Genomic DNA, 13,584 nt, shown 5'->3' with positions numbered 1-13,584 from the left:
ACTCGGGCGGTCGGAATTCGGACGATATTTCCCCCTGCCATTCGTACTGCAATGGCCTGTCCTGTATGGTCGTCAGATCTCACCATCCGCGGCTGTATAAGTGTGATGGTGGCTCCACTGTCCCGGAGACCTTGAGTGGGCCGTTCATTCACTTTCACCGGCTGCCTATGGTGTTGGCGGTTATCTAGAGCAGCTGCCTGCAAAGGGTCACTTCATGGAGAACCTCAAACTCCTCCTCGTCCCATCTTCCTACCATCATTACCTGGGACTCCTCTACAAAATGGGCTGCTGCTCTCTGGGGTCCCGCTGTAGCTTGGTTCCACTGTGGAGACCGTGGGCGATTTTGGGGCAGTTGCTCCGCATGTGTCCCACCTATTTGTATGTATAGCACTTTCTCCCATCCGATCGGAGAAGGGGTGCAGGCGCTGCCAGAGGAGGAGGGTACAAAGGCAGTGGACAGTTTGTTGTTACTGGGGGACGAGGTATCACCACCTGAGCTTCATGTCGAGGAGGCATCCTCTGGGGTCCCACTGTAGCTTGGTTCCAATGCGGAGATCGCGGGCGATTTCGGGGGCAGTTGCATCGCATGTGTCCCACCTGATTGCATCGAAAACAGTGGGGCTCGTTGCCAGCTGGGTGTTGTTGGTTGGAGAGTATCGGTATGCTGGGGGATTGGTACCTTGTTGCTGCCGCCGGTGGTGGTGGTGTCTCGGTCCGAAGGGGTTGTATCCAATGCCTTGTACATGCCGCCTTGCGGGTATCGGCATACTCGTCCGCGAGTTTGGCTGCTTCAGGTAAGAAGAGGTCATAAAATTGTTCCAGTAAAATGAGCTGCAGGACGTCATCCACTGTGGTGGCCTTGCAACTTATGACCCAATTGGAAGCGGAGAGCTGCAAGCGGCAGGCCCACTCTGCATAGGAGTCTCTGTCCACTTTGTGTGAGTCTCTGAATTTTCTGCGGTACGCCTCTGGGGTTACTGTGTACCGATCTAGGAGCGCCTCCTTCACTCGTGCATAGCTGTGGATCTCCTGCTCTGGTACAGCCCTGAAGGCATCAGCTGCATTGCCCAACAGTTTTCCTGATAATATTGAGACCCATTCGTCAGCTTTCATTTTCGTTAAAGCTTTTAAATGCCCTGAAGGGAATCTTCCACAAATCAACTGTGCTGTTCCATCTGTTCGGTAGAATTGCTGACGTTTGCTGGTTTTCAGCCAGCCCCAGTTGTAGCTCTCGCTGTTCCCTTTTGGTTCGCATGCTCTGTCACACTATTGATCACCTGTGGGATGATTTCGGTAGATGGGTTTGGCCCGAACAGTGCCAGTAGTTCCCTGATTTCCCTGTTTATCTGTAGTTCTGTCTCCCGACCGGTCGGTGTTGCCGCAGCCAAATTCTCCAGGTCTATCTTCATTAATTCAACAATTATGAGCCACTTGACTTTGTTGCTGGCAATCCACGAACTCCGAACAGTTCCTTAACCCTAAGTTCACACCTGAGCGTTTTACAGCGTGTTCAAACGCGCTGTAAAACGCTCAACACATGAAAACCAATGCTTCCCTATGGGAATGGTTCTCACCTGGGCGTTTTACAGCGCGTACGATCGCGCTGTAAAACGCCCGACACATAATCAAGTTCTTGAGCTTCTTTGGGGCGTTTTGACGCGCGTTTGTGGCCATAGGACACTGCAGTCAATCACACAAACGCGTGTCAAACGCGCATTTACTATTACAAAAAACGCGCATAAAAACGCGCGACAAAAACGCGCGTTTGAGAAACGCTCAGGTGTGAAAGCAGGGTTAGTGTGCTGCGCTTAAGCTGTGTTTGCCAGCCTTCCATTCACTGTACACCAGTGCCTTCCTTGGATTCTCAGTGCAGGGAAAAGGGATGATCCCACCGCTGCCACCAGTTGTGACGGTCTGAATATGAGTTACCGTCTGTCATTTCCATATTCCCATTAAATAATATCACCAAGAATCCACAGAGTAAATTATCGCTGATGTCGCATAATAATCCACACAGGAGCGAAAGCTTCACTCTGAAACAAGACACACTTTAATGGAAAACAAGGGCATTCAATTTAAACAGCTTTAAACTCCTCTTCTGAGCCAGCGAGACAATAGAGTTTAGGAAACTCAATTTACGAAACAGGGCTTGGTCACATGGCTTACAAGCAATCACTGTGTCTTTTCCAAGACAATGGCCAAACATGTTATCTTGTGTATTTTAATTAAGTAGATCAATCTTGTGGTTAGAAGCAGACTGAATGTCTCGGAAGTGTGTGTACACATGTCCTTAAAACACAAAGATGTCTACGTCCATTGTTAGGAGTAGGTATCCACAGGGATTAAGTAGCAGGGAGGTAAAATAACTAAACGGTTACTGGGGAGTTCTTCACACCCCATATACTACAATCCTGGAAGATAAGGTTATCATCAGGCCTACCCCTTCCTTCTTTCCAACCCAAGGTGGTGTCTGATTTCCATATGAATCAGGATGTTGTTCTTCCATCTTTTTGCCCTAACCCGGCCAATGCGTTAGAGGAAAAATTTCATTGTTTAGCCGTAAGAAGGCGTTTGCTTTTTTTTAACCTAGATTCCACCTTTCCTTGGAGAATAGATGAAAACCTTCTTATTCAGTTCCAGGGAAGGTGTAGGGGCCATAAAGTATCCTCTCAGGGGCGTAGCTAAAAGCTCATGGTCCCTGGTGCAAGAGTTCAGCTTGGGCCCCTGTCCCTCAGTGCTTGTTGGCAAGGGACAGGGGAGCACGTAGCCTGCTGCCTGAGACAAACATTGAAAGGGCACCCCCTCATGCCAATTTCTTAACCTAACCCCTTCCCTCCAGCCTCTGTATCCTATAGCTACCCCTCTGTATCCTCTAGTGTGATAGCTAGATGGGTTAAATATGCTATATCAATGGCTTATTCTTCCCTCTTTCTTCCTCCTCCTTCAGGATTCGGAGCTCATTCTACCAGGGCAGTAGCTACCTCATGGGCAGAGAGGGTCGATGCTTCTTTGAGCCAGATAGGTAGAGCAGCTACTTGGAGTTCTCCCCACACTTTTTTTTAAGCATTATAGATTGCATCTCAACATGGATGCGGCCTTTGGCAGGAAAGTGCTTCAGGCCATAGTCCCCCCCCCCCCCCCCCCCTAATCTTTTTGATTTATATTTTATTCTCGCATGGGTGCCGTCATGGGTGAGGGGAAAACAATAATTGCTCTTACCGGTAATTGTTTTTCTTGAAACCCATCACGGCACCCCCAAATTCCCTCCCCAAAAAAAATAATAATTATTATTTTGATTTTATGTGTGTGTGTTTTTTTTTCAATTCCCCAAGTCTTGGGGAGTTACTGAATTTATTCCTTTTTCTTGGTGTTGGCACGCTTCTGGAGTTATTATAATCACTGAGGTGTGGTGGGGATGTGAACATTTTTATCTCATCAGGTTTCCTGTCCTGGATGGGAGGTCCCGCTCGCATGGCTGCTGTCATGGGTTTCAAGAAAAACAATTACCGGTAAATTTTTATTTTTATTTTTTTATTTTTAAAGCTCTGCGCATGCGCAGACCGGAAAGCCAGATCCGTTTTGCCGGAACGCTTAATGCCAGATCCGCCACTATTACACTTCGATGTAAATTAATGCCATTCCGGCAAGTGATCAGTATTTTTGACTGGAGAGAAAACTGCAGCATGCTGCGGTATTTTCTCAGTGCAAAAAAACATAAGAAGAACTGAACAGATGCATCCTGATGTATGCTGAACGGAATGCTCTCCATTCAGAATGCATTAGGATAAAACTGAAGTGGTTTTTTTTCCGGTATTGAACTCCTGTGACGGTACTCAATACCAGAAAAAAAAACCGCTAGTGTGAAAGTACCCTAAAAAGGAACTTAACGGCAAAATTCACACCAGGTGTTTGATCCATGAATCGCCCAATACATTTCCCGGTTCAATTAGAATTAGTATTTAAACAGTCGCACTCATCATGCTGTTCACATTCTGACATCATGAGACCAAGATGACACCTAACAATTGATGAAACAGTACCTCGCCATTGGGAGGCAGGATGTTCTCAGACAGAAGTGGCCACTGAGCTTAGAGTGTCACAGAGTCATCAGCAGGTTGTATCAGAGATACAGAGACTGGAAGAGTCACACAAAGGCAGATACGTGGACGTCCTTTGGCCACATCGCACACTGATGACCGCTTCATTGTGAACAATGCCCTGCGGAACCGGATGATGAATTCCACACATCTCCAGGCACATGTAAGGGAGGTGAGAGGCACCAAGTGTCACGTCAGACCATTGGAAACCATTTACATCAGCGTAGTCTGCGTGCTAGACGACCTGCAAGGTACCTGACCGCACCACCAGGCACAGGCCTCATCGTCTTGTATGGGCCAGGAAGCATCTACGCTGGATGAGGGACCAGTGGCCTCAGTGCTGTTCACTGATGAAAGTCGATTCACACTGAGAAGAAATTTTGGCTGCCAACGATGTTGGAGACGTCCAGGAGAGCGCTCTGCATCAGTCACTGTTGTCACCAGACCAGCCTTTGGTGGTGGGTGGTGTCACAGTGTGGCAGTGTGTCTAGTCCATACAGAACTGCCCTACACTGTGTGAATGGTCCAGTAACAGCCCAGACTACCTGAAGAACATCAGGTAGTCTGGCCTAATCTCCTCTTCATGGAGGACAATGCACCAGCTCATCGAGGTCACATCATTAGGGAACAGCTGCAGGACACTGGGGGACCTCAAATGGAGTGGCTGCACTTTCTCCAGACCTGAATCTCATTGAAAACCTATGGGATCAGCTGAGTCGCTGTGTAGAGGCTCGTAACTCTGTACCTCAGAACCTCAATGACCTGAGGCCGCCCTTTAAAAAAAGTGGGATGCCTCAGCAGAGAATAAGGCAACTTGTGAACAGCAGGAGACGCCGTTGTCGAGCTGGAATTGATGCTCAAGGCCAAATCTCCATAGCTACTTCTACTGAAATGGCCAACTTTCGTGATATAATATCACTGGAGCTGGAATTTTTCAGAAATTTCACCTGAAAGCCAAATATCTCTAACTTTTTGTGAGTATTGTATCTCCGCATCCAGTGATCTCACACCTGTTACCAGATCCAGTTTTCTACACGCAGTCTTGTATCTCACTTATTGCACCTAATCTTACAATCTTGTTTGCCCTCAGGTTCCTCGGGTGTATGACAGATGAAGTCAGACAATGGTCTTTTACATCTATGACCCACCACAGATGGCCAGGGACCAGCACCGCATGACAGCGAGGATATTAGACCTCACCCTAGAGATAATCGAGCTGATCACTGGAGAGGTGAGAGATTCACAAGACGTCACTCTTATCTCCATTAATAAAACCAGTGCATGATGAAGGATTCTTAGACTATATGTAGTGATCGGCGTCTCTCCATACATAGGATTACACCCTAGTGAAGAAGTCGTCTGGTGAGTGTGTGGCCCTCCATGTGTTAGGAGAGCAGAGCAGGATCCCCATCACAGAGGATCCGCCTCAATCCCTCATACATGAGCAGAAGATCCTAGAACTCACCCACAAGATCATTGAGCTGCTGACTGGAGAGGTGACACTGCTGGGAATACTGGGAGGATCTCCAGTAACAGCACTGGAGGGGTCTGGGTGATGATGGTGTCATTGTGTTGTCAGGTCCCTGTAAGGTGTCAGGATGTCACCGTCTTTTTCTCCATGGAGGAGTGGGAGTATATAGAAGGACACGAGGATCTGTACAAGAATGTTAGAATGGAGAATAATCCACAAAAGATGGAGAAGGACCAGAACCGCATGACCGCGTGGATATTGGACCTCACCCTAGAGATAATCGAGCTGATCACTGGAGAGGTGAGAGATTCACAAGACGTCACTATTATCTGCATTAATAAAACCAGTGAATGATGAAGGACTCCTGGAATATATGTAGTGATCGGCGTCTCTCCATACACAGGATTACACCCTAGTGAAGAAGTCGTCTGGTGAGTGTGTGGCCCCCCGTTTGTTAGGAGAGCAGAGCAGGATCTCCATCACAGAGGATCTCCCTCAACCCCTCATACATGAGCAGAAGATCCTAGAACTCACCAGCAAGATCACTGAGCTGCTGACTGGAGAGGTGACACTGCTGGGAATACTGGGAGGTTCTCCAGTAACAGCACTGGAGGGGTCTGGGTGATGATGGTGTCATTGTGTTGTCAGGTTCCTGTAAGGTGTCAGGATGTTGCTGTCTATTTCTCCATGGAGGAGTGGGAGTATATAGAAGGACACGAGGACCTGTATATGGACGTCATGATGGAGGACCACCGGCCCCTCACATTACAGGGTAAGAGGAGCCTACAATGGAGGGTCTTCTATATATAAACATATAGAATCAGTCACTGTGTATGTTCTCTATACTGTAGATGGATCCAGTCGGAGAACTCCACCAGAAAGATGTCCCCGTCCTCTATATTCCCAGGATTGTCTGGAAGAAAAGCAAAGTATCCCACTGGATCATCAGGTAGATGGCACTGAGATGTCTATACGTCCTCTATAAACTGATGTTATGAAGCTTTCTACTAAACATCTCCAGCAGTGGTGGAGGATAGGCTCCAGGCACAATGCCAATCAGCTGCTTGTAAGGCTAACAGAAAACTGTCATGTACTGAAGAAGTCTAATCTTACTGCCTTACAGATCATTAGTGCAGCATCATCTAGAATATACAGTCCAGTCCTGAGCTCCAGAATCATCTAAGGAGAACATGAATTGTACAGATCATTAGTGCAGCCTCATCTAGAATATACAGTCCAGTCCTGAGCTCCAGAGTCATCTAAGGAGGACATGAATTGTACATATCATTAGTGCAGCCTCATCTAGAATATACAGTCCAGTCCTGAGCTCCAGAATCATCTAAGGAGGACATGAATTGTACAGATCATTAGTGCAGCCTCATCTAGAATTTACAGTCCAGTCCTGGACACCAGAGTCATCTAAGGAGGACATGAATTGTACAGGTCATTAGTGCAGCCTCATCTAGAATATACAGTCCAGTCCTGAGCTCCAGAGTCATCTAAGGAGGACATGAATTGTACAGATCATTAGTGCAGCCTCATCTAGAATATACAGTCCAGTCCTGGGCTCCAGAGTCATCTAAGGAGGACATGAATTGTACAGATCATTAGTGCAGCCTCGTCTAGAATATACAGTCCAGTCCTGAGCTCCAGAGTCATCTAAGGAGGACATGAATTGTACAGATCATTGGTGCAGCCTCATCTAGAATATACAGTCCAGTCCTGAGCTCCAGAGTCATCTAAGGAGGACATGAATTGTACAGATTATTAGTGCAGCCTCATCTAGAATATACAGTCCAGTCCTGAGCTCCAGAGTCATCTAAGGAGAACATTAAATTCAGTAAATTCTGAAGGTTTAGTCTGATTATAAAAAGCTTCTTTACTGTGAAAACTGTGAAGTTACCAAATAATCTAAGAACTTAAAACGTCTCCTAAATCGGCTGTGATTGCTTCATGAACTAAAATAACAGAAACTTTTATGTTAATAGGGTACTTGGGGGAATGTTACCGAATGATGGTCACTTAAGGCGATCCTTCTCCTCTTGGGTAGATTGCTTCATGTTGTCCATTTTCTGGATATACGATAACCTCTAGTTCCCATTTCTTTTTTCTCATATCCTTAATGTTTGATCTTTGAAGGAACGTTCTGGTGCAAAGACAAGTGGACTCGAAAAACTCCTCACAGTATTAGTGAATGGTAAGAGTCTTTAATCTCCAGGCAGCTGCTGCCAAAGCAAATATCACCAGATGTGTCAAACGAGATATAGCTGCACATGTTGGGACTAGGAGACCATTAATCATGATTGTGAAGACAATTGTAGTTGGTTCCAGAGGTGGAAAAAAAAGAAATTAGCAGAGAAATATATGGTGAACATGAAATTGGTGTGTCTGAAGGCTGTGAGAATGGACTCATCTGGAGGAGGAGTATGGCTCACTTTATTAGTCCTCTAAATGTGTTGTGTCATAAAGATAACGGCTGTCCATATGTACTATTAGATGGACATCATAGATAGGAATAGCCTCTTGTGATTCCACTGTGGAGAGCTTCTCTCTAAGTGCTGCTTATACCATGGCAGACTCGTATTGCACTGTCTATGTATTACATAGGTGTTCAGTAATCTGAATGGTTGGCACTACAGAACTGAACCTTTTACCCTGCAGTGGTATCTGGGGGCAGATGTACGGATGGCTATCGCTTCCCCTACTAATCTCTACTGTTTAGCATGAGTTCTGGACTTTACATTTTTCAGGATTTAGAAACAGTTTCTAAGGGCCTGGAGATCCTCATTTAGCACTTTGAAGCAGCAGTTTATGAATTTATCTGAATTATTTAATCAGGTCTGTCCCCATTTCTTGATTTGTTGACTGTATTTTCACATGTTCACTCATCGTATGGATATGTAGAAATTATATCATTTCAATTATGTTTATTTGGAAATGTCTCTTGTTCTAGACAAAGACGCAATCAGAGGTTCCCATGGACATCTTAATCGACCTCCATATCCTAAAGTGGAGGAAAACCAGTCATGGATCGGAATAAAAATACCTGGACATACATTGGAGAAAACATTTTCATGTTCTGAATGTGGGAAATGTTTTACCCAGAAATCATATCTTGTTAGACATGAGAGAAGTCACACAGGAGAGAAGCCGTATTCATGTTCTGAATGTGAAAAATGTTTTAGAGAAAAATCCGATCTTGTTAGACATCAGAAGATCCACACTGAAGGGAAGCCGTATTCATGTGCTGAATGTGGGAAACATTTTAAAAACAAATCTTATCTTACCCTACATGAGAGAATTCACTTAAATGAAAGGCCATTTCCATGTTCAGAATGTGGGAAATCATTTACTAGGAAAGAAGTTCTTGTAGGACATCAGAAAATTCACACAGGAGAGAAGCCATTTTCATGTTCGCAGTGTGGGAAACATTTTAAAAAGAAATCAAATCTTTCCACACATGAGAAGATTCACAGAGGCGAGAAGCCATTTTCATGTTCACAATGTGGGAAATGTTTTATTAGCAAATCAATTCTTGTTGAACATCAGAGAACTCATACAGGAGAGAAGCCATTTTCATGTTCTGAATGTGAGAAGTGTTTTACCCAGAAATCATATCTTGTTAGACATCAGCGAAGTCACACAGGAGAGAAGCCGTATTCATGTTCTGAATGTGGGAAACAATTTATAAAGAAATCTAATCTTTCTCTACATGAGAGAATTCACATAGATGAAAGGCCATTTTCATGCTCAGAATGTGGGAAATGTTTTACTAGGAAAGCAGTTCTTGCTGAACATCAGAAGATTCACACAGGAGAAAAGCCATTTTCATGTTCAGAATGTGGGAAATCCTTTAGTAGAAAATCAGTTCTAGTTGAACATCAGAAAATTCACACAGGAGAGAAGCAATTCCTATGTACAGAATGTGGAAAGTGGTTTAATCTTAAACATCATCTTCTGAGACATCAAAGAATTCACACAGGAGAGAAGCCATTTTCATGTCCTGAATGTGGGAAGCATTTTAGTCGTAATTCATACCTTTTAGAACATCTAAGAATTCATACAGGGGAGAAGCCTTTTTCATGTTCAGAGTGTGGGAAATCTTTTCCATGGAAATCAGAACTTGTTGGACATCAGAGAACTCACACAGGGGAGAATCCATATTCATGCTCAGAATGTGGAAAATGCTTTACATGTAAAGAGTCTCTTGAGAATCATAAGAGAATTCACACAGGAGAGAAACCATTTTCATGTTCAGAATGTGGGAAATGTTTTAGCAGGAAATCGAGTCTTGTTCTACATTTGAGAACTCACACAGGGGAGAAGCCATATTCATGTTCAGAATGTGGAAGATGTTTTTCCCAGAAATCAACTCTTGTTGAACATCTCAGAATTCACACAAGAGAACAGCCACATTCGTGTCCTGAGTCTAGGAATTTTTTGAGTCGGAAATCAGGTCTTGTGCAAAGTTTAAGAAATTCTGCAGGAGAGAAGCTGTTGTCATGTTTAGAATGTGGGAAATGTTTTACTAGGAAATCAGTATTTCTTGAACATCAGACCATTCACAAAGGAGAGAAGCCATTTTCATGTTCAGAATGTGGGAAATCTTTCACTAATGAATCCTACCTTGTTGATCATCAGAGAATTCACACAGGAAAGAAGCCATTTTCATGTTTGGAATGCGGGAAATGGTTTATACGTAAGACTTCTCTTGAGGTACATCTGAAAGTTCACAGGGGGGAGAAGCCTTTTTTATGTTCAGAATGTGGGAAATGTTTTAGCCAGAAATCAGTTTTTCTCATTCATCTGAAAACTCACACAGGGAAGGCGTCATTGTCATGTTTAAAGTGCGGGGAATGTTTTAAGAATAAATCTTCCCTTGTGGAACATCTAAGAATTCACACAGGGGAGCAGCCATATTCTTGTTCTGAACGTGGGAACTGTTATAGTCAAAAATCAGGTTTTGTTGAATATCTAACAATTCACACAGGAGAGGAACCGTTTTCATGTCCAGAATGTGGGAAATGTTTTACAGAGAAATCTGGTCTACTTACACATCAGAAAAGTCACACAGGAGAGAAACCATTCTCATGTTTGGATTGTGGGAAGTGCTTTATGCTTAAAGGAGATCTTGAGAGACATCAGCAAATTCACACAGGGGAGAACCTGTTTTCATGCTCAGAATGTGGAGAAGGATTTACCCAGGAATCAACTCTTTTTGAACATCAGAGAATTCACACATGGGAATAAATGTTTTTATGTCCTGAAAGCGGGAAATGTTTTACCCACAAATAAGGATTTCTGGAGCATCTGAGAATTCACTCTGGAAAGAATCCATTGTAAGATTGAGATGACCAGCACCTCCAAAATAAAGAGGGGTTCAGGTGCATGCAACAATGACTGCAGTGCAGTCATGTAAACGCAAACATGGACTACAAATAGCAGCATGCTACGTTATGTACAAGGACACATGTAAACCCTTGGAAACCATGAATAAAATAAGTAAATATTATTCCTCAACTTACTATATGAAAATTAGCAAATTTTTCATTGAAGTTGTGTCGGGACCATCTACTAGCAACTCTTTAAATGCCTGGCTACAACAAATAAAATAATAATCTTTATTTATACAGTGCCAAGATATTCCACAGCCTTGTATAATCAGAGGGCTCCTGTACAAATCATACATTGCACAGCAACAAAGACAATTAAATGAGGAGTGAGAGCCCTGCTCACAAGAGCTTACAATCTATGTGGAGATCGGGGTGACACAAAAGGTAAAAGTACTTGTCTTATACAATGGTCCGGCCATGTTAACAAAATAAGTGAGTAGATATTAGGTTGCATGAGCCAGTCACCAACTGGTGTCTGTAGTGCTTTTGAGCGCATGGGGTGATATGGATGATGGATTAGGCTGGGAAAAATGATGGAGGAGAGTAAGATTGGGGATGTGATAGGCCAACCTAAAAAGATATGTTTTTAGGGAGCATCTAAAACTATGGATGTTGTGAGTTAACCTAATTGCTTGGGCTAGGGCATTCCAGAGAACTGGTGTAGCTCTGGAAAAGTCTTGAAAACAAGATTGAGTGGTTCGGATTATGGTAGCTCTCAGTTGTAAATAATTTACAGAGCAAAGAGTATGGATACGATGGTAGACAGAGATGAGAGAGGAGATGCAGGGGGTGCAGCCCTGTGGAGAGCATGGGTAGGATGGTAGACAGATGAGGAGGAGATATAGGAGGTGCAGCACTGTGGAGAGTACAGGTAGGATGGTAGACAGATGAGGAGGAGATGTAGGAGGTGCAGCACTGCAGAGAGCGCGGGTAGGATGGTAGACAGATGAGGGAAGAGATGTAGGAGGTGAATCACTGTGGAGAGCACGGGTAGGATGGTAGACAGAGATGAGGAGGAGATGTAGGATGTGCAGCACTGTGGGGAGCACGGGTAGGATGGTAGACAGAGATGAGGAGGAGATGTAGGGGGTGCAGCACTGTGGAGAGCACAGATAGGATGGTAGACAGAGATGAGGAGATGTAGGGGGTGCAGCCCTGTGGAGAGTATAGGTAGGATGGTAGACAGATGAGGAGGAGATATAGGAGGTGCAGCACTGTGGAGAGTACAGGTAGGATGGTAGACAGATGAGGAGGAGATGTAGGAGGTGCAGCACTGTGGAGAGTACAGGTAGGATGGTAGACAGATGAGGAGGAGATATAGGAGGTGCAGCACTGTGGAGAGTACAGGTAGGATGGTAGACAGATGAGGAGGAGATGTAGGAGGTGCAGCACTGTGGAGAGTACAGGTAGGATGGTAGACAGATGAGGAGGAGATATAGGAGGTGCAGCACTGTGGAGAGTACAGGTAGGATGGTAGACAGATGAGGAGGAGATGTAGGGGGTGCAGCACTGTGGAGAGCACAGGTAGGATGGTAGACAGAGATGAGGAGCAGATGTAGGAGGTGCAGCACTGTGGAGAGCACAGGTAGGATGGTAGACAGAGATGAAGAAGAGATGTAGGAGGTGCAGCACTGTGGAGAACACGGGTAGGATGGTAGACAGAGATGAATAGGGGATGTAGGGGTGCAGCACTGTGGAGAGCACAGGTAGGATGGTAGACAGAGATGAATAGGGGATGTAGGGGTGCAGCACTGTGGAGAGTACAGGTAGGATGGTAGACAGAGATGAGGAGGAGATGTAGGAGGAGCAGCACTGGAGAGCACAGGTAGGATGGTAGACAGAGATGAATAGGAGATGTAGGGGTGCAGCACTGTGGAGAGTACAGGTAGGATGGTAGACAGAGATGAATAGGAGATGTAGGGGTGCAGCACTGTGGAGAGCACAGGTAGGATGGTAGACAGAGATGAGGAGGAGATGTAGGAGGTGCAGCACTGTGGAGAGCACAGGTAGGATGGTAGACAGAGATGAGGAGGAGATGTAGGAGGTGCAGCACTGTGGAGAGCACAGGTAGGATGGTAGACAGAGATGAGGAGGAGATGTAGGGGTGCAGCACTGTGGAGAGCACAGGTAGGATGGTAGACAGAGATGAGGAGGAGATGTAGGGGGTGCAGCACTGTGGAGAGTACAGGTAGGATGGTAGACAGAGATGAGGAGGAGATGTAGGAGGTGCAGAACTGTGGAGAGCACAGGTAGGATGGTAGACAGAGATGAGGAGCAGATGTAGGAGGTGCAGCACTGTGGAGAGCACAGGTAGGATGGTAGACAGAGATGAAGAAGAGATGTAGGAGGTGCAGCACTGTGGAGAACACGGGTAGGATGGTAGACAGAGATGAATAGGGGATGTAGGGGTGCAGCACTGTGGAGAGCACAGGTAGGATGGTAGACAGAGATGAATAGGGGATGTAGGGGTGCAGCACTGTGGAGAGTACAGGTAGGATGGTAGACAGAGATGAGGAGGAGATGTAGGAGGAGCAGCACTGGAGAGCACAGGTAGGATGGTAGACAGAGATGAATAGGAGATGTAGGGGTGCAGCACTGTGGAGAGTACAGGTAGGATGGTAGA

The 13,584-nt window shown here is 45.2% G+C and overlaps 1 protein-coding gene across 4 annotated transcripts in view; it reads left to right on the top strand.

The window, feature by feature from the left end:
• Positions 1-13,584, top strand: part of LOC122937912 (zinc finger protein 420-like) — a 149,661-nt gene that overhangs the window by 29,706 nt on the left and 106,371 nt on the right. The window contains exons 1-9 of one of the 4 annotated variants that reach the window (XM_044293102.1): positions 4,132-4,269; positions 5,188-5,328; positions 5,432-5,593; positions 5,677-5,868; positions 5,972-6,133; positions 6,217-6,340; positions 6,420-6,517; positions 7,708-7,765; positions 8,522-11,083. In XM_044293102.1, coding sequence (XP_044149037.1) covers positions 5,221-5,328; positions 5,432-5,593; positions 5,677-5,868; positions 5,972-6,133; positions 6,217-6,340; positions 6,420-6,517; positions 7,708-7,765; positions 8,522-10,818 — 3,201 coding nt within the window. In that variant the 5' untranslated portion in view covers positions 4,132-4,269; positions 5,188-5,220 and the 3' untranslated portion in view covers positions 10,819-11,083. Of the gene's footprint in view, positions 1-4,131; positions 4,270-5,187; positions 5,329-5,431; positions 5,594-5,676; positions 5,869-5,971; positions 6,134-6,216; positions 6,341-6,419; positions 6,518-7,707; positions 7,766-8,521; positions 11,084-13,584 lie in introns of those variants that run through there. The other 3 variants (XM_044293103.1, XM_044293099.1, XM_044293100.1) reach the window with 3 other exon arrangements.

This window comes from Bufo gargarizans, chromosome 5 (assembly GCF_014858855.1).
Source record: "Bufo gargarizans isolate SCDJY-AF-19 chromosome 5, ASM1485885v1, whole genome shotgun sequence".
NCBI classification, from domain to species: Eukaryota; Metazoa; Chordata; class Amphibia; order Anura; family Bufonidae; genus Bufo; species Bufo gargarizans.
The sequence above is the reverse complement of the archived record's forward strand: the minus strand, read 5'-3'. Positions and strand labels throughout refer to the sequence as shown.